At 46.5% G+C, this 20,263-nt stretch overlaps 2 protein-coding genes across 3 annotated transcripts; both read left to right on the top strand.

Moving 5' to 3' along the window:
• The first annotated feature begins 675 nt into the window (after positions 1 to 675).
• Positions 676 to 3,083, top strand: COX17 (cytochrome c oxidase copper chaperone COX17). The gene is made up of 3 exons (XM_021548833.3): positions 676 to 893; positions 2,374 to 2,482; positions 2,876 to 3,083. The coding sequence occupies exons 1-2, from the start codon at positions 775 to 777 to the stop codon at positions 2,456 to 2,458; spliced, it is 204 nt and encodes a 67-aa protein (XP_021404508.1). The 5' UTR covers positions 676 to 774; the 3' UTR covers positions 2,459 to 2,482; positions 2,876 to 3,083.
• A 137-nt stretch (positions 3,084 to 3,220) lies between these two features.
• Positions 3,221 to 19,717, top strand: POPDC2 (popeye domain cAMP effector 2). Of its 2 annotated transcripts, none has more exons than XM_021548847.3 (4): positions 3,221 to 9,035; positions 11,367 to 11,475; positions 15,330 to 15,696; positions 19,272 to 19,717. In XM_021548847.3, exons 1-4 carry the CDS (start codon positions 8,491 to 8,493, stop codon positions 19,352 to 19,354), a joined length of 1,104 nt encoding a protein of 367 aa, XP_021404522.2. In that variant the 5' UTR covers positions 3,221 to 8,490; the 3' UTR covers positions 19,355 to 19,717. The 2 variants fall into 2 exon arrangements, with proteins under 2 accessions (XP_021404522.2, XP_021404521.3); XM_021548846.4 differs by having other exon boundaries at positions 15,330 to 15,834.
• Positions 19,718 to 20,263: the final 546 nt, after the last annotated feature.

The raw sequence follows: 20,263 nt of genomic DNA, 5'->3' as shown, positions 1-20,263 counted from the left end.
GAGTTGACTTTATTGCTTTCTTCCTTATCTTGGCAGTTCTGCCAGATGTCCTTGTGGCCTGTACATTCTGCATTCTTTGTGTCCAGTATCAGTGCACGTTCTTCTTTCCAAGACTTGTTACTCCCTCCCAGGTCTGAGATCACTGAAGCATGGACAGCACTTGGAGCTCGTTAGTTGCTCTCTGTTTCACAAACTAAATATCCCTTCTTGTTGCTTAAGCTTGAAAACTTAAAAGATCAAGCATCAGAGCACATCCTTTTGCAGCAATGCCAAGGGCCGGCCCTGCTGGGCCGCTGCCATGAAACCGCGACATTAATGATGCCAGTGATGGTGAGTGTGCTGTATCCGTGTGACCACCCTCACAATGAACTGATCCCGTGTTTTCCCCACTGGCTGGGTGGGAAGGAAGAGGTTTAGGCGGCTGGGCACAGCTTTAAGGGTGGAGCCGGCGCTGGCAGAGCCGAGGGCGTCACTCGCTGCTCTCGCCTGACGCTATTTTCCCCCGCGCTGCCAGCTCCCTCCGTGCCTTCGGGCTCGTTCATTACCGAGTGACCTGGAGTACGCCACTCGCGCCCCGGCACCGGCGGCAGCGCCGAAGCGCGACGGCCGCGAAGAGGCGGGGGCGGGAGGCTGCCCTGCCCCTCCCGGCAGGCCGCGGGCCGGGAAGGGCGGGCCAGGCTTCCCGGCACCAGCCGCGGCTTCCCGGAACCAGCCGCGCTCGCACGGCCGCCGGCCCGTCCTGCCCGCGGGCTGAGGGAGCCGCAGCTGCCCGCCATGTCCTCGGTGGCCGCCGCCAGCTGCGACGGCAAGGGCGCGGCGGAGGCGCGGGAGGAGAAGAAGCCGCTGAAGCCCTGCTGCGCCTGCCCCGAGACCAAGAAGGCGCGGGACGCCTGGTAGGGACCCGGCGCCGAGCTCCCCGCGGCCGCCCCTCCGTGCCCGGGCATCGCCCTGCCGCTGGCTGTGCGCCCTGCCCGCCGCATTCCCTCCTCCCCGAGTGCGTGCCCCGCCGGCCTGCGCAGGGGCTGAGGGCGCTCTCCCTGCCGCAGCCTCCCAGGGAGGAGGGACAGCGTGGAGAAGGAGAGGAAACTGGCGTAAAAACACGCTGTAGAAATGAATGGTTTAAAACCGCATAGCCCGCGTTTAAAACAGGTTTCAGAGATCAGCTTTTAATGCTGCTTCCCCATGTCCGAATTCTTCTGACGGTTTTTGTAGATCTTCACTATTGTTGATTGAAGCAACGCGTATCAGCAGGTGATAACTTCTTTGTTGTTCACCTGAGTATAAATTACATTCTCTTTTAAATAAAGCAAAATATTCTGGTTTTTTGAGGCTCAGAGGATGACATTTCCCAGAGAAGTTCAAAATTTGACAGTGACCTGTATAGCTGCATTGGTAATTACAGGCTTAGTCGTGATTGTAGGACCTATAAAACAGTATGAAGTGCACCCTCAAAATGGAGCTCCTTTGACAGTGAATCTTTAAGGTTTAAAAATCTTTAATCTGATGACCAAATTGTCTCTTTGTTTTTTTTTTTTTTTTAACTTTGCTGGTGGTATAGATGGTAGGTGACAATACTGAACACTGTTTTTGCTAAGTTTAGGGGAACATGTCTAATTACATAGTATAGTGAGGGTGAATACAGGGACCCTTAAGAAAACGATGGTAGGGTGGATGGTACTGGTCAGATGGAGTTGCCCTGGGCAGCCAGGGGATGTCTATGCTCATTGTAAAAAAACCTAAGAAAAAAACTAAACAGTTCTGTCATTCAGTCAAAAAGCAAGTCTGAACTGCTTTTGTGGTATACATGATAATACCAACAATGAGAGACTTTTATTTGGATAGATGAGTAACATCAAAAGTTATCATATATGGTGAATCATTTTTTCAACAATAGCTGGGCAGGTGTTGTGTTTTGTTTTGCTTTTTGCTTCAGGGTCCTTAAATTGCAACTGAAGTTGGACTAAAATATAATTTACTGATTAGCCCATTCTGTATTGTTCTGTTACTGGAGAAATTTTGTTGCTTCCATGCTGAATAATTGGAAACTGGCCAGCTCAGCATACTTGATGATGTGACAGTCTTGTGTTGTATAACAAATCCCCATCCGGACTTGCCCAGAATAGACCCTGGCCTGTGAATAGGAAGTTCTGTTATGCCTGTTGTCAGAGTTTTAGGTGCACAGCTCCAGATTTGGGTAACATTTTGGGATAGTTTTATATTGTCCAACACAGCACTACCCTGGACAGGATGGGAAAATCTCTAGATCCTAATAGGGATTTTTAATTGTCCCCAACAGCTTGTCAATTCTGTTTCTTTGACTAAAAGTAAGTGAACATTTTATTGCTGAACCCTGGAAATCTTTTTGTTTTGCAGCATTATTGAGAAGGGAGAAGAAAATTGTGGGCACCTAATTGAAGCTCACAAAGAGTGTATGAGAGCTCTGGGCTTCAAGATATGAGTGAGATGAGCAGGACTGAGTGGGGTGAGTACAGCCTTCAGGACCTCTGCCTCTGAAGTGCCCTGGCACCTCAGCTGGTGCCACTGGAAGGCCCAGAGTAGTGCTCGTGATGGTGTTGCCCTTATGAGAGGGAAGGCAGAGCAATCCTCATTGACATTACAGCCAACTGCTGTCCTGTGAGGGTGGTGAAGCCCTTGGCAATACACAGCCTCTATGAGTCACTCTTCAGCAGTAGAATGGTGCTGCCTCTGTTGTCTGCTAAGAGATCCAAACCTCAGTTTAGATTTCTGGTGCTAGGACACATGGGAATTGGTTTTTGTGGGTTTGTGCTGGGGTTTTTTTGTTGATTGTTGAACTGTTGCTCAATATCCAGTGGAAAACCATGTTTTGTGAAGCTGTGTTTCCTTTCTCTTCTAGATGATGTCTTTGGTGTGACTGCATTCTGGAAAGCTGCAAAATAAATTATTTCTGCAAGTTACTGCAAAGAACAAATATAAACAAAGAGTCTATTTATGAAGAGTCTAAAGATAGAGTATGCATCACATCTGTAGCTTTTCCACTGCTTGCTCTTGACCACTGCTATAGAAAATATTATTTTTTCCTCTTAATAAAACCCTGAAAATGACCAGTGTTCCTGCCTTCTGTTTCTTTTTAAGTAAAGAAGTGACAGTGCCCTCCTTACTGAAAACAGCATGCTGCAGGAATGAGAGAATGAGGAAAGCCTGCTTAATCATTAACGTAGGAACTCTTTCTTCCTACTGATTACTGAGGTGGTGTGGTTGAGCAGAGAGAACTTTGGTGGGTTTTCCCACTGATGCAAATTGTGAAATCATGCTAGTAGCATTGCGCTCTAGCAGCTTTCAGCAGCCGTGCTGAAGCTTGCAGTGCTGTTTGTGACACTAGCTCTAACTATGTTTGTACAAAGGTGACCACAGTCTTATGAAATGAACTTCCTTAGAGTCAAAACTGTATTTGATTTCCCCATGTTCGAATTCTTCTGACTGTTTTTGAATACCGTTACCTGAGCTGATTGTTTATAATGAAAAATTAGGTACTTTCCACCTCAAACTTGCTTGAGCCAGTAGTTCTTCAAGGGAAAGGGAGCAGAGTTCTGCTCCCTATCACTGCAAGAGACTTATGTGCAGGTTACTTGCCTGAAAGTAAAGCTTTTTTTTTATGCTGAGTTTTATTTACTTGCCTGAAAGTAAAGCTTTTTTTATGCTGAGTTATTGTGGAGTTGGTCTTGTGCTATGCACGCATGGGCTTTTTTTTTCTGGCTGCTTCTTTCACTTGTATGAGATGATAGTGTTGTATGAAATGGTAGTTGTTGCTTTTGATTCCTTCTTGTAATCTAGAGAAACATTAGGTGCGATTTCTGGTTTATTACAAGTGGGGCTTTTCTGGCTTCATAAAATGTAATTGTGCAACTCTAGTGTTACTCTTCCTGTGATGAGCTGGCTTTCCTGAATATGGTGTCACTAATTACCTTTTCTTCTGATGAGTTTTCTCATCAGAAACTGAAGAGACAAAATCTGTGCTTTGTCTTGATTTTTCTCCTGGCTTTGATCCTGCTGGGGGGGTGAGTGCAGTCACAATAGTTTCTCTGCCTGCTGGGCCCTGCGTATCCTGAGCTAGCAGTGGCATTTGACTGGGAACATTTAGTATGTGACACTTGGTGCTGCCTCTGCTGAGACTCACAAGTTGTGTGAGGAGAGTTTAGACTCTTCCTGTGGGAATGTTTCCTGAAGGTCCTGTCCTGAGACAAGAGTTGTGTCCATGGTGGCTTTCTGCCTCAGAGTAGGGATGCAGGTGTGGCTCTGGCAGAAAGCATTCAAAGCTGCCTGTGGCACTGTAACTGTTTAAGGAGCAGGACCTGGTGTTCTTCTTGGTGTTTATTATTGTCTTGAGGTTGGAATCTGAATAAGGTCGTTCCTTGTTGAACCATTGTGTGTCAGAGCATGAACTGAAGAGAATGGTAAAAGGTGGATGAGCACTAGCTTTGTGGTAGCATGGTCTGGGTAAACTGTGAAAATGGTGCCACAGGAGCAGGGCAGGGAGTGGCCAAGTGAGAGTGGAGTGGTGTTTATATCAAGTCAAGAAATTAAAAAAAATAATCCTGCACAATTTTACACAAATTCTATTCAGTTAAGAATTGGGATGTTTAGACCTCCATGAGGGTAAAAGCTTGGCTAGTACTTTAGAAAGTTTTTGGAAATGAGTGGGATGCTGATGTACTTGTGTGCAACAAGTACAGAAATGATACTGGACAACTCTACACTTAAAGCAACAATGGAAAAACCTTTTAGTCAAATCAAATTCCTTGCTGAGTGGCTTCATATCTACTATGGTATTCCTGTGGCATGGATTCAGGGCTACATTCAGGGAGTGGGAGGTCCTGTGTTTAATACTTACTGATAGTGTTGGTGACAGGCAGTGCTCTGCATGGGGTGGTGTGTATCTTGAGGGTGTGAAACACGGCAGTAGCAGGAAACTTGACTAAACTACAGAGCAGCACAACTAGATACAGTGCATGCAATCTTTGAACCTTTGTAATTCACTGTGAGCTGGTCTGGAGTAGGCTTGAGACCTTCCCCAACAGTTGTAAATCAAATGTGCATATTTTGGAGCTACAGTGTTTATTCTGTCTAGGCAACAGTTCTGCAGACTAATGCCAGGAATGCACTATATAATAAATCAAAAAGGAGATGTTTGATTATGCCCTCTCTGACTTCAAGCCACCAAGGTCTTCATGTCCTCAACACAGGTGATTGAACTAGTTTTCAGCTTATGGGATCAGTAGTGAACCTGTTGACTTCCTAAAGGATGGGCAAAATAACCGGTCATTCAGCTGCTGTGAGATTTGGGACTGATAATCTCTGTGTTGTATGGCTCTCAAGGACAGAGGATTTGTTTGCCAAACATAGTGCAGGCTGTACATGTGTTGCATCATCACATGGAGCTAAATATTAAGTGCTACTGGTTGAGTCCATTATAAGTGGGGAAATCAGTGAAGTACCTGTTTCCACACTGCCTGTTTCAGTGCTGAAGAGCTTGACACGTGTGTTTCTGTTTTTCACAAACACATTTTATAGTAATGGTTATGTATTTACTTCCAGGGAAGGGTGTTAATGCTGCTCAGATGTTTTCTATGAACTTGCCATCTTCATTCCAAATTGTTTTCAACTTTGGTATGTCCCTTTCCCATTGAATCAGTATTGGCTTTTTAATACTCATCCTGGAGGAACCAGCATCCCTGGATGAAGGGCATTTACGCTAAAGCAAGGCATGAAAATAAAATATCTCTTTGGTAATAAGAGAGTTTTTACTTTTGCTGGGTGGAAAACAGAATGCTGTGAAGATGATCTGTATGGCCATGGTACTGTCAAGGCAGAAAGGAAGATTTAGTCTTGGTGGTTCAATCACTTTACAAATCTTCCTTTTAGAAATTTGAGTCTGAAAACACAAAGTTAATCTCTAGTGTGTGTTCTGAGATCTACCTTTTAGAGTGCTGTATCATTTTCTCTACAATGTCACATTGGGACGCAGCAGGAAAATGGTGTAGTTTCTAATGAGAGCTTTGTGCCGTTATTGCCGTGGGTTGAAAGCTTCCTGTCTGCCTTTCACAGAGAAACCACAACAGGTCATCCTCACCCACAGTGCTTCACTGCATCGCTGCAACACCACTATTTGCGTTCTGGAAGATGTCAGATGAAGGTCTTTCTTGTCCTAATGAGTCATTAACACTGTGTTCCAGTTTATTTTTTACTCAGGAATTTACCTAACAGAAGAATGAAATTATTAACTTCCTTTTTTCCCCACTTTCTTTGATGCCCCTGCAAAAGGGTTTTGGTAGTATGAAAAGGTAGGAGAAATTGCAATGGTGCTTCTCAGGATGCTTCCTCTAATGTAGTTCTACATTTCTTCTCATAGCAGTTCAGTTTTGTCTCACAGATCTTATGTAAAGTATCTTTTTCCTAAGTGCTCACAATCTTGATATCCCAACTCTCAATTTTATCAGCTGTCAGCCTATCTTGGAGAGAAGGCTCCTTGTGGTTTTTTTGCAGGTCTAAAGGTAGACAAGGTGTTGTCGGGATCATATAGCAAGTATATGGCAATGGTATGAAAAACAGAACCTGGATCCCAAGATTTTTATTGTGGTGCTTTAGCAGTAAGATCATCTGTCCTCCTTTGCAGAGACAGTCAAGAGAAAGTTCTTAATTTCCCCATAACTCTTGCAGATGAGTGCTGTTCTGCTTCAGTAGATAGCATTTATTTCTTCACCTAGTTAAGGGGCCTCTGAAGACCAGTTTCCCTATTTCACTTTACCCTTAACAGAAAGCACCTTTCTGAATGGACTGTGCTCACCCTGTGCAAGTTTAATTTGTCTTCTTTCCTTCCCGCATGTCAACCTGCCAGGATGGCTCTTAGGAGCCATGCAGCTCTGTATTGCATGTGGCCTCATCATTGCAGAAATAAGATTGTACTGGCCAAGACCTCGATAAATTCTTGAAGGTTGCCATAAAGCATTGCTGCAGCCTTGCCTGGGAGACAGAGTTATTCCAGAGTACTATTAGTTAGGAGAGGCGATCAGTGTGTCTTTAACTGAATGGTGCCAATGGGAATGGCATGTTAGGCAGGGCAGCTGCAAGCTCGGTCTGAAACACGACCACCCTTGAAACCCTATCTCTACCCCACTGACCCATGCAGGCTGACTTCATACTGTGATGGGAGACCACGTGGGTTGCGTCAATGCCTGAAATGTAACTGCATCCTGGCAGTGGGGCAGATCCTGCCTGTGTGACTGATAATTACTTGAAGCAGGGGAGGAATTGCATTTATGCGTGTTTTGTGTAGCTGACCATGGAGGACTGACCTCAAAGGCTCTCTCTTGTGCCTGTGTCCTGGGCTACCTGAGTGGAAAGTGTTGGCTGTCGTCTTTGGGCTAAATGAAGGTCTGGGGCAGGTTCTAGACAGCTATTAGAAAAATGAGAATGTGAGATGATGTTTCTCAAGGGTGCTTCCCAACAGAGCCTGTAATTCCTCAACTAGGATTTCTCCACAAAATGTGCTTCCAAGTGTTATACGCTCACAAAGCTTTTGGCAAGCAGGATAGTCTCGTCTTCATGATAGATGAAACTGAGGTCCAGAGGCTCATTTGCTCTAGTTTTATCCCTTGCATTCACAGTTCTCTGGCTGTGCAAAGCTTTTCCTTGTGCCCCTTGATCTAAAACACCCCATGAAAGGAAGCTCCCTGGAGTAAGGGAAGGCTGTAATGGACCTGGAAATTACCAGCCTCTCTTCCTTTGCTAAGTCCTTGTCATAGTTATGAACCACAGTGAGAAAAGGGGGTGACCTTTTTCTTTGTGCTGGGTGAAAGTCGCTCTCTTGCAGGAGTGCAGAGCAGGGGAGAGCCCGATGTGTGACTGGAGCTCGCCACGATAAGCTGGTTGTTTTCCCTTCTCCTTTCCCCTCCTCGCGCTGCGCTGGGCTTATCTGGCTGCCTGAGGTATGTTAAGTAGCGGGTGCATGCTTGCTGTCTATTCTCCTCACTGCTATTGCTCCTTGGATTTCAATTCCAAACATGGTTATCCATTTGGGGTCTCTCTCCGTTCCACTGCCAAGAGATACACATTCCACACTCAACACCAGCTCCCTCTGCTGCTCTCTCACGGTCGCTATTCCATTTGCTGCAGCGCAGGCGGGACAGGCAGTGCAAGGAGATCTCTGTCCTGTCTTTGAGTTTTCCAGCTAATGGCCTCGACTCTTTTTCTGACAGAGCTCTTTTGGCCTCACGTTTGCCAGATTCTTTTCTCACTGTTGTGGATAAGAAGGGAGCCAGCCGACGCTTAGTGAGCCACAAAGAGAAGAAGCAAATGCTTTTGGAATTTTTCGGGTGCAAAAACATTCAGTAGCACTTTTTTAGCATGTTACTTTGAAGCACTGCTGTGGGATCAGACGGTGCACAAGAGGAAGAGGAGGAGGAATAGCTACCCAGCAGCTCTGGTTTCCAACGTCTGCAGCACTCTTTGTGTATGACAATTAATTCTGAGCGCAGGACGGCTGGGGAGGGTGGGGAGTGGGGCAGGATGAGCGCAAAGAGCCCCTCTTGGGACCAGGCTGTTCTCCAGCCTCCAGTGTGTGATGCCTGGAAAGAGATTATGGAGGAAGCAGCCTACCAGCTGGCCAGCTGCATTGTCCTCCTGGGTTACATGGGGGGAAGTGGCATCTTTGGGTCCCTCTATATCTTTGGCCTCCTGGCCCCAGGCTACTTCTGCTATGCTCTGTGGGGCTGGCTGAGCGCTTGTGGGCTGGACATCTTCATCTGGAACATGCTGCTGGTCCTCGCCTGCTTGCTTCAGCTGGCTCATCTGGCTTACCGGCTCCGCAGAAACACCATCCCAGAAGAGTTTGACCTCCTCTACAAGACCATGTACCTGCCCTTGCAGGTGCCCCTGGAAGTCTACAAAGAAATCGTGAAGTGCTGTGAAGAGCAGGTCCAGTCACTAGTCAGAGACCAGAATTACGCAGTGGAAGGCAAGACACCCATTGACCGCCTCTCGTTGCTGCTGTCTGGCAGGTAAAGGCTCTCCCATTTCTGAACAAAGTGTGATAGCAAACTGCTGTGCCTTATTGTTGTATTATCACCCTCTGTCCAAAACTGGGGTGAGGATTGTTTTCTTCCTCTGAAAAGGATCTGAGTTATGCATCAGTTTGTTGGGGAAGGGGAATATTATTTGTTTTTTAGGGTTTTAGTTTTGTTTTGTGTTTCTAACTTAACAGTATTTCAGGGGATGCAATGAAGTGGCCAGCTCAGCCTTACCTGTGATACTTTTGATGAATCCTTACCCCTTTGTCTGTCATTTTGAAGTGATCTTATTTCTGATGGGAGCAGAATGGCTGTGGGAATGTGTTTCTCAAGGCAGAAAAACAGTGTTTCTGTACCTGTGGACCTCTGGTGGTACCCAGCACACCTCTGTGATGTAATGAGCTGTGTGCTGAGTATGCTGAGTGCTGAGGCCTCAGTTCACCGGCTCTCCCTGGCCAGCAGTGATCAGGGAGACTTTCCTGTTCCAAACACCCCAGCCCTCCTGTTCCCAACACCCCAACCCTCAGGGCTTTGACATTTTTCACTTTGAGCACCTTTTCATCAAAAGAGAGTATTTTCCTGTGGTGGATCCTGCCTAATCAGGTGTCTTTCTTTCCCTGTGCTGTCAAGCATTTGTGATATTCCTTCTTCTGGACCACCAAGGAGAACCTCAGGGATCTCTAGAGAGTCACACTGGAGATTTGATTGAATGAACTGTGCTGATCAAGTACTGGCATTTGTTCACCTGAGATCCTGTGGCATGCCTTTAGCAGCATATCCACTTAACTGGATTTGCAAAATCCAGATGCATACAAATAGCAATAGTGTTGGCTTCCAGCCTGCTGCCAGAGACTTGGCACTAATGTTACATAAGAATGGGAAAGGAAGAAGATCTCTAAACAGGAGCAGTGCTGAGCTGCAGGAGGTGTGTCTCACAAGGATTTTCCTTTGGGAATACAAAGCATCACCTTGGTCTCTTGTTCTACTGCAGTGGCCAATCCTTTCTGGTGAGGGAGTGTGCAAAGAAGAACCTTCTTTGTGACCTTCCTTTTTTTGATGTTGGTCGCTTTTCTGAGACGTGTTAAGAGCACCCTGGGTACATCAGGTTGTTGAATGGTAAAGCACTGGAGGGATATTTGGTATGTGTGTTTCCAGTAGCACTTCACCATACCAAACATCTCTGGTAAGCAGCTGGCTCTGAAATTTACTGCATCTGTAAATAATATTGATGGGGAAGACTCTGTGCTGTCTTGACCTGCACTGGATAATGTGATGCTACTCCGTGGGCATGAAAGTACTGCAACAGACAGTAAGATGGTGATGGTGAGCAGTTGTTGGGCTCTCTTTTGCAGTAGGAAGTAAAGGATGCTCCATGGAGATAGGAGTGGATTTACATTTCCTAGTATCCACTCTATTGCCTTGTGAGATCCATGTTGACCAGCAGAGCATTGCTGTTATGGTGCTCTTTCTTAAACTGAGCAAGTGGGGTCTTAGAAATGCAGAATATGCCTGGACTGGGAAATGTGCCTTACAATCCCTGAGCCTTCCAGGCAGCACTGACAGCGGATTAGAAGCCAAAGGGGAACAAAATCTTTTAACTCCTGAAGGCAAGAATTGCCTTTGTGCATCATACAACAGGGGTACATGGTGACAGGAAAGCAAGAGGCCCCAGGTCTGGTGATGCAGAGCTATGAATAGAACTCCAGAGTGCCCTGGCATTGTCCTTGCTTCAGGCCTGTGCAGGTCCTTCTCTATTCCCACAGCAGAGCTCAGTGCATGTTTGACCTTGACCTGGCAGGCAATTGTATCAAAAGTAGGCAAAAAGAATACTTGGAAGGCCAAGAGAAAGTGAGTGGTAACGTGCAGCAAAATATGAGCTCTCAGGGTGATCTGTGAGGAACCATGGGCAGTAGGATTTTGTGGGATCCTGAGTGTAATGACTTCCCAATACTGGAAATGCCCTCATGCAATCCTGGAGGCTGGAGGAAGATACAAAGAGCCACAGGCTGGCTTAGAAGTACCTAGAAAGCAGCAGTCCTGTGGGCTGAGAAGTCCTGAGTTAGGACCAAGCATTGCACCTGTGAGAGCTGTCTTTGTAGCAAGAAACAACACAGATGCAGTATGGGGAAGTGGCAGCAATTGGTTTTCCACAGAGAAAGGAGGGATAGCCTCATCACTAAAGCACCTGCAGCTGTCCCGAGAGGGTACAAGACATGTGTGAGACAAGTATTTCTTTCCTCGTGGTGGAACAAACTGAGCTATCAGATTTGTGTGACATCTGTTTTGTGGCCTAAGCCTGTCTGCCTCACCTGTCCCCTGCAGGATCCGAGTGTGCCAGGATGGACAATTCCTTCACTACGTCTTTCCATACCAGTTCCTGGATTCTCCAGAATGGGAGTCTCTGCGACCTTCTGAGGAAGGAACTTTCCAGGTAACTGCAGCTCAGCTTCTCTTCTTGGCTCCTTGGCCCTTTGCTGCATGTCTGAGAAGGAGGTAGAAGGAATACTTTCCTCCCCTTCCTGGTGGTTTATCCAGCACAGGATTGTGTGATCAGCTGTTTAACCTGAAGACCTCAGGGCATGCTCCTACTATCTACTGATAGCAAGGAGGGTGGAGCATGATGCTTTGTGAAAAATGCCAATCACTTGGTTTTTAAAATTTTAAAAGTTTAATAATAATAAAATGGTAATTAAAATAGTAATACAATTAGAGTAATAAAATTTAGAGTTAGGACAATTACAAGACAATAAAAAGCAAAGAATTATGGACGTCCAGATGCTTTTGGACACTAAGTCACAAACAGCATGCCTTGTGAACAAAGGAATAACCTTAAAAGCAATAGCCTGTTGCATATTCATATATCTCATATATGATGCATAAATTCCTTGCAAATTAAGAACTTTTCTGTTTTTTGTCAACTTCTTCCCCTTAATCTGGGTTGTTCCATAACGACAGAGAGAAGGTGGAAAGGAGGCAGTAACTCTTTATGGGCCCTAGGTCACTCTCATCTCTGTGTGAAGTTTCTTGATTATCTCATCTCTTGCTTGAGCTAGTGAAAAAATCCTACATCGCAGAGTTTCTATTTCAACATTATGTTGTAACCTAAAACTACATTTAACACATTACTTAAGAGAATTAATACAGCATAATTTTCTAACATTATACATATAATATTCATTGTAACATTTGTGAAAAGCCAACTATAAAATATGCATTTTTCACATGCTCCTTCCAGTTTATCAGGGAATCAAGGTGTCAGATTGCCTGCTCCCTTCCCTTACCATGTTTTCTAGTACCTGTACTGATGCATTTGCCCTGCACACTGCTAACAGGGTGCATTGTCCTAGCATCACAATAGCAGCCATGGCAATGTGCAGCGGTGATGTAAATCCATAAACATCCTGTTCCTCACCGGACTTTCTGGTGGTCATGTGTTTTGGGTGGAGGAGCAGAAAGGATGATTCACACCCAAATATGGTTCTTTCGGAGCAGAAGGTTTCCCTGCTGAGAGGCCAGACCAATTCTCAATTGCAGTAACTGAAAGGATTTTGGCCTTGCTGTCAACACCCCACAGCTTTTGGCTTTCCTTCTGGAGAAGATTACTTAAGCCTACATCCCTCTGTCTTTAACACACATCCTAGGATAGCCTGATACCTATCAGGATGTCAATCCTGATGATGTCAATTAGGGCATATGAGGAGGGATTTTGCTAATCCCTTGGGAGCATGGGAGGGTCATGAGGGAATGATGCTTTCTCATGAGGGTAGGTAGCCCCAAGCAGACTTGGTTAAACCAGGGCAGCTCTCCAAATCTGCTTTCCTAGGGTCTGAATTTGGCTCATGTGTGAAAGGTTCATGGTGATTGCTCCTGAAAACAGTGCCATCACCAGTGATTATGGTTGTAGGAGATAGCTGGCTGTAACTGTGGCACAGGGCTACAGATTGTGAGCAGAAATTGGGATGTTGGACCAAGGTAATGAAGTAGAAAAGGCAACAACAGCATGGCTGTGCTAGGGCTGGTGGTATCTCATGTTTTGCACAGGTCTTCAATCTGGAAGCAGACTGCTGCTAGCTCCTGGGCTGTATTTGCCCAAGAATCTGGCAGGGAGAGTGATGGCTGCCCAGTACTTCAAGCAGGGAAATGGCTGACTGCAATGGCTGACTGCAGGCATGCAACCTGCAAAGACATCCACAGCATTTTCTGAGCTGACTTCTGTGGAACTGAATGTTCCCAGACCTCCTGAGGGTCTTCATCTGTGGTGTGTGAGACAGCTTGGGAGCAGGCTGGGGCCAGGCTGCACCAGCCCTGCCAGCACCACGCTCTGGCACATCTCCTGCTCTGCAAGACAGGGCTGGTCAGTGAGGTCAGCCGTGCCAGGCATCAGGATAGGGAGGTAGAGCCTTAGGTAGGGAAGGCCATATGCTGAAAATGCCTAAAGACATGTGTGCTTACCGAGGAGCATGAAGAAGTACCAGCTGTGTGAGACCAGCAGTCATCAGGTGTCACTTGACCAGTCCATGTACCTGGAAGGACCTTACTCTTGGTGACCATGCTGAACCATGGCAAGGTGCTGCTTTTGGCAGATGTTTAACAGATTAGTCCCTCTCAACTGAGTAGTAAAACTCTGTAACTTATCTCAACCTTGTCTTAGCAACACAATAATTTGGTTTAAAAAGTGCATGTTGGACTCTGGGTTTTTGCTGGAGGAAGGCATGGAAAGTTTTTTTTGCCTGAGGTTTTTCTTGCCCGTGACTCTCTGGATTGAACAATTTCAATTCTGAGCCCACTGAAAAATGGCAGAAGCATGACTCAGTCTACGAGAATAGTTGGTTTCCTTGAGCGTTCTGCTTTGGCTGTCTGCTTCCCACAGGACTGTTGGGTTCCAGTGCCTGAAGGAGTTTGGTTTCAGGGCTGGCACTTTCCTCCAGAAGGCTGAATTACAGGCTCTTGCTGATGCTGGAGCACTTGTGTTAGGGGGGATTCAAGAGTGAAATCTTCCTTGCTGTCCTGGTTTGATGGCAGGTTTGCTTATTACATCTCAATCCCTCACACAAAGGGATCACTTTTGATCGCTGTGCCAGAGGTTGGTTAGGAAAATGAGATTCCAGTAATTTCAATTTCCATGTGACCCTTTTTTTTGCTTGCCTGGCCTGGGAAAGTTCTCAGGTTTTATCTCCTATATTTCTTTCATCAAACAGCTGTTTGCAGGGCAATGGCATTAAATATCAAACCCAAGGACACACACACGCCGCCAAGCCATGTTCAGCTTCCCAGTGGCCCTCTGCCATGGCAGCTGACCAAGGAGACCCCTGGGCATAGAGTGAAAGGGAGCCCCCGGAATATTTTGGCTCCAGCACTTGTTCGCATGCCAGTGTCTCCATTACACTCGGATGTTCTTCTTTGGCCCAGGGCAGTCTGACCCTTCCTGCATTTCTTGTCTTTATTATTATTATTTATTATAATATACACTTACATACTATATAATGTTTTTGACTGAAATGGTTATTTTTCTATACTTAGGGGGAAAAGGTCTCTCTTTACCCCTCTCATTTTCCTGCAAAACCAGCAGGAAAATGAAACATTCTCTAAAATCAATCGAATAAACCCTCACGAGTTTTCTTCATATGTACAAACACAATAAAACCTTTTTATTTCCCCTCTCACTGAGCTGTGCTGCCATGTCTTTCAAGGCCATTCAGCCCTATAGAGTCCAGCAGAACTGCTGAGACAGGATGTCCCTTGGGCACAGGATGACCAGACAAGCCTTTCAGATGGCCCTTCCAACGCTCAAGGCCTTCTTGGAGCAGGGCCTGTGGGGCTGTGCAATCCAGCAGCAGAATAGGTCAGCAGCCTCCCCCAGGGCTACTTGCTGGCAATTCAGACTGACTGAGCATGCAAAAAATATCCCCCTCTGTAGCATTTTGAGGGATAAGGGTGTCTGTGCTGCCCTGTCCATTACAGCTACATCCCTCGGATGTCAATAGGGAGCATCATCTGGAAGCAAGAGAGTGAATCATAGACATCCATGTGGCTGGGATAAATGAGGACATGATACTAATTGCATAGGAAAATGGAGTCTTTGCCTCCTTAGGGAGAGGAAACAGCAGCAGGTAAGGATTTATCCAGTCATTCAACCAGGACAATCTGTCTCTCCAGCTCCACCATATCCAAGGAGATTAGGATTCAAAGGGGCTAAGGGCATTCCCTGGAGTGAAGCACACGGCTCCAAGGTGGGTGACCCCGCCCAGGCAGTGGCACTTACTCCACTCACTCCCTGCCCCACAGGTCACCCTCACAGCCGAGACCGATTGCAGCTACATCACCTGGCCGAGGAAGAAGCTGTATCTCCTCCTGAGGAAGGACCGCTACATCGCCCGGCTCTTCTCCTCCCATCTGGGCTATGACATCTCAGAGAAGCTCTACTCCCTCAATGAGAAGCTCTTCGCCAAGTTTGGCCTTCGCTTCGACATCCGCTTGCCCAGCCTCTACCACGTCCTTGGGCCAGCCTCCTCCGAGGGGGAGTCGGAGGACTGTGAGGAGCTGCTGCCAGGCTCTGGCCAGGCCAGCGTCTCTGAGCCACCGCCGCAGCCGCCACCGCCGCCACCGCCGGCTCCGCGCCCCCGGGCATCCCGGCCCGACAGTGATGTGCTGGGTGAGGACTCCACCAGTCTTGTCTTGGAAGATTTTGCTGAGTTGCCGGGGTCTTTTATGGACTATGTGAGCGAAGGGGAGTATATGAAGTGAGGGCACTCCTGGCACGGGCACACCTCACCCTGTGTGGGACCCTCACGTAAGTACCCACTTGCAGAGCAAGTCTTTCCCGTGATGCATCTGCCTGGACGAGCACTGGACCCCATTTGCCATGGGTTTGCTCCTCTGCAATGTTTTTTGGCCTGCTGCCCCAAGGAATCCCAGAAGGTGGGCTCAAGCTATGTGGTTTTCCTAAGGAAAAGCAGCAGGGCAGAGGCTTGACTGCATGCACCAGCTGTACTGTGGGGTAGAAGGGCCAGTAACCTGGCCACAGAAAGCTCTTACCCTGCCCAGTTCTCTCCCGGTCCCTGAAAAGAGGCAGAAACACTCAAATGGTGTCCAGGCTGGCAGGTGGTACACAAGTGGTCAGAGAGACCATGAGATAGAGCAATGCCAGGAGATTCTCCAGTACTGAACTGAGCAAGAGCTCTGCAGGTGAGAAAGCCCACATCCCAGGAGATGCCAACAGGACTAGAAACAGCTCCAGGTTTTACAGCAGATTGGTAGCAAGGAGTTGCTATAAACCCTGCAAGTGCTCAGTCTGGGCAGGAGGAGAAAGTTCAGAGTCTTTCCTCTCCCTGCCCACTGCAGCTCATCCCAGCATTTGATCTGTCCTCCTTGTTTCTGCTCAGATTCATCTCTGCCAGATCAGTAAGGTGTTGTAGGTGGACTGACAGGCTAAGCATTGTTTTAAGATGCCCCAAACTCTGCTTTCCAGTGAGTGGGAATGAGATTCTCTCTTCCAAAATGCCAACTCCTTACTCCAAAAGGGAAAAACATTCTTGTGCCTGGTGGCTGTTGGGGCAGAGGAACAATGCAGGCAAACAGAAACAGATGGGAGACTGGCTTGTGCTTGAAATTCAAATCCAAGTGGCCAAGAGAGAAATTCCACCCTGAGCTACTTTTAGCTAGCCACTGCATGCCAGCTGCTACACACCAGCTGCAGACCCCAAAACGTGCATTCCTGCTGCCCCCCACAGTAATCCAGCTGCCAGGCACAAGCTTGGGACTGGGATTTCTGTCCTAGAAGTGACCCCTGCCTGTGTCTCAGTTGGGTCTGCATAGCAGGGAGGAAGTTGCAGGGCTGGGGCGCAGCTGGGGAGGCTGCCTTCCATCAGGCAGCCTTGAACACAGCAACATTGCACTTTGCTCTTCTCTGTGCCTGCTTGGGTCTACTTCTACCTCTGCTATGGACTCAGTGGCAGGGAGCATTGGCTCTTGGCATGAGCCTTGACAAGTCTGCAGTATTCTTCATATTATCTGGGATATGAAGAAAGTGGCTTGGGAAAGAACAAGTGTATTTGTTTGTGGTTGAGTCAAATAAAGAGTTAGGAAGAGTTTTGATTAGGGTTTTGTTGTTGGGGTTGTTTGGTTTTGTGTAGTTGGTCGTTGTTTTCTTTTTTAAGGAGGCAGAGAGAGGAAAAAAAAACCTCCACATTTGTTCTAGGAATGTGAAGCCCCTGGTTTTGCTGGTAGGCTGCTGGAGATATGAATTTGCAGCTTTTTCAGTCCTTACTTGGAGAGGCAGGAACACTGAATCACTTATGAGACATCCATCCTCCTAGCTGTCAGAGTGTCTGTGAAAACATGCAATCAAAGTGAATGCAAGGAGTCTTGTGAACATGGTGAAGTTACTTTGCCTGTGCTTTCATTCTATTTTGCCTTCTCAGGAGGATGTCCATTCTCAGATCACTAGTTAATTAATTCTCCTAATTAATCAAACTCAATAAAACCAGAATTTCAAATGCAACTAAAAAAGGAGGGAGGCAAGTAACACTGTAGCTTTTTTGGAAAAATTTGCACCCATTTTTGGCAGTGAGGCAATACTGTGAACATACAAGGGGAGTTTTGTGTGTTGGGCAAAACTTTGCTACACAGCAAAAAGCTATTCTTTCTTTCACACAGTCCTGTTGTGAGCTGGAAGCTCTTGTCTTTCTAGATCTTGTGACAGAGATAGTGTCAAGGAGTACTGCTATTAGCAGCAGAGACCTGCAGTAAAAGCTCAGATGTTTGGAGGCTTGTGTTTGAGGTAGGAGAGAAAGATGATCTTCCATGTCCATCAGTCTGGAGACAATAGACAGTGTGGTATATTAATTTTTAAGGTAATTAGACAAGGAATCAAAAACTCTGTTTAGTGTGCTCATAAGGTAGAATGAGAGCTTCCCTGTTGCCCTACTTGGCACTTGTGTGTCCTAACCACATCATATCCCAGCACATCCCATCACATCTCACATCACATCCCAGCAGCACAGCAGCAGTTGTCACATCTGGACAATATTCCACAGGGACTTGAGTGCCTCACCACAAAAACTAGTGATACAGAGGGGCTGCAGGTTTTCCCTTTCTCCAAGCACTTGTCACAGCTCAGAAAATAATCCAAGCCAGTCTGCCATGGCTCAGGTAAAGCACTTCCCTAAAGTTTTCCTACATCTGATATAAACAGGGAAATCCCCTGCAGTGTCATTCTTCAAAGTCCCTGAGGTCAGAGTTCCCCTGGGGCTTTCCCCTGGTCTGTGCTCTCATCTCCTTTCCCAGTAACCCCCTATGTGGGTAATCACCTTGCAGCTCTCTAAATTCTCTGTGCTGAGGTGTTTCTGTGGGTGGCGTTCCTTTTCCTTTTCTGTCACTACAACAGCCACCTTGCAACACTGTGGTTCAGGAGGGCAATTCTCGAATGCTCAAAGTGCTACGAAGGTCATATGCAAGAAAATATTCATGGAAGATATATTGGCCTACTATTCATGTAATCTAGTTCCTTGAAAGTGTTTCTAGTCTGCATATGAATAAGATGGACAGTGATGTCCCACTGATGAGCAAATTCATTCTCTAAGGAGGATGCTGCCTGTTTGAAGGAGGCAGGTTCAAAGGTTCTGTTCAGTATTGCTTTAACAGTATAGTGTATCTCAGTGCTCCAGAGAAAACGAAGCTTTATTCCTTGCCAGGAAATTTGAACAACCAAAAGCCACCAGCTTTTTCTCCTGTTCATATTGCATTTGTTCTAGTTTGTTGCTATCAAGTGCTTGCAGGAAGTGTAGCTGTTGCTACCTGTTTTTTTACAGTTACATCTTGGAGCTGTCTTTCTGTTTGGTGGGTGAGATGGGTGGATGGATGTTTGGTATCTAAGTTAGTAGTTAATGTTTTGTACCTGCCTTGAGAGCAAAAGCAAAGGAGCTATCGGCTTTGTTTAACCCATATCACCGAAGGGACTTTGGAAAGGTTTGTTTTTGCCATCTCAGAATGGGTGCATAGCCCTGTTTCCTGATTTATCAGTTGTTGAAGAATTACATAGTTTTGCATGCTCATTTATGAGGGGAGGGGAAAAGAACAGGTAATGAAGAACATGGTGGGCTCCATGAGGTTTGTGTCTTGGAAAAGTTTGAAAGTGTGATAGTAATGGTGTGCTCTCTTTCTCTCTCTCTCTCTCCCTCCCCTCTCTGTTCCCCTTTTCCTCCCTCCTCTACGTCATTCCTTCTGCAGCCTCTGAAAACCATCTCCAGAGTTCTCACCCTCTCTGCAAAGGACGAGCCCCTCTGGCTCCCACCCAGACCCCTGAACTCTAGGGAACAACAGGCTGTTTTGATCCTGAAGCCCCTCCAAGGGAGCAGATGCTCACACAGGTTTTTGACCAGAGACACTCTTTAGCATGCAGAGACGTCTGCCAGCAGATATCCACACTCAGGAGCACATGAAGCATATGCTTAAGACTGCAGTGTGACACTCCAGCACCTCCCACCCCATGGCTGTTCACCAGAGCTGCCTTCCCCAGTGTGCTTCCATGGTCTGTTTTCTAGTCCTGCCTCTCCAAGGTTATCAGCAGCTCTGTCACCAAAGTGCACCAATATCCTGCAAGCAATACCAGCCTGCTTGCAGAATCTGTGTTCCCTTTGATTCAATGATTCCCATTAAAGTCAGAGATGAAACTACTGGTGTTTGAGTATTTCAAGAGGGAGAAAACAGCTGGAGGGAGGGAGGGAGGGAGGGAGGATTTGAAGAGGGGGATCATTTGAGGTGATCTCAAGGCACAGAGTGGATAGGGCAAGGGGAAATGGGCCACCTGACAGCTTTGGTAAAGGGCTTGCAATGGAGAGTTTGATAATATGCATCTCACTGGGCCTCCACTCTAGTAAGTCCAGAAATTACTTTTCCAGGAGTTAGGATTTCTCATTTATGACAAGTACAATTTCTCTAAGAAGCTGGTGAAAAAAGACTTCTGGTTGGTTGTTTGCATTGATTCTTGAAATAAGAAAGAGAATGAATTGAGATTGGGAACAGGTGTAGGTAAGAACCCTTTCTTTTTGTGTGCTCAAGGGGGCATGACCTCAAGGTGCTCAAACATCAAATGAAGAAATGAATGGATACAAAACATCTGTGAAGAGAGTAGCCATTGGTAGGAAGAACAATGCCTTAATGAAAATAGTCTAGAGATGGAAGGCCTCTTCCAAGTCCAGCTGCAACAGGATTTGTCTCAT

The sequence above is a fragment of the Lonchura striata genome, chromosome 1 (genome assembly GCF_050655825.1).
Source record: "Lonchura striata isolate lonStrDom1 chromosome 1, ASM5065582v1, whole genome shotgun sequence".
NCBI lineage: Eukaryota > Metazoa > Chordata > Aves > Passeriformes > Estrildidae > Lonchura > Lonchura striata.
This window is presented reverse-complemented; position numbering and strand designations above follow the sequence as displayed.

Excerpts from the sequence above, each read along its gene's own strand:
- POPDC2 (XM_021548846.4), top strand. The coding sequence starts at position 8,491 with ATGACAATTAATTCTGAGCGCAGGACGGCTGGGGAGGGTGGGGAGTGG. Across the intron at positions 9,036-11,366 it reads TCGTTGCTGCTGTCTGGCAG|GATCCGAGTGTGCCAGGATG; the intron begins GTAAAGGCTCTC and ends TGTCCCCTGCAG. Across the intron at positions 11,476-15,329 it reads CTGAGGAAGGAACTTTCCAG|GTCACCCTCACAGCCGAGAC; the intron begins GTAACTGCAGCT and ends CCTGCCCCACAG.
- COX17 (XM_021548833.3), top strand. The coding sequence starts at position 775 with ATGTCCTCGGTGGCCGCCGCCAGCTGCGACGGCAAGGGCGCGGCGGAG. Across the intron at positions 894-2,373 it reads AAGAAGGCGCGGGACGCCTG|CATTATTGAGAAGGGAGAAG; the intron begins GTAGGGACCCGG and ends TTTGTTTTGCAG.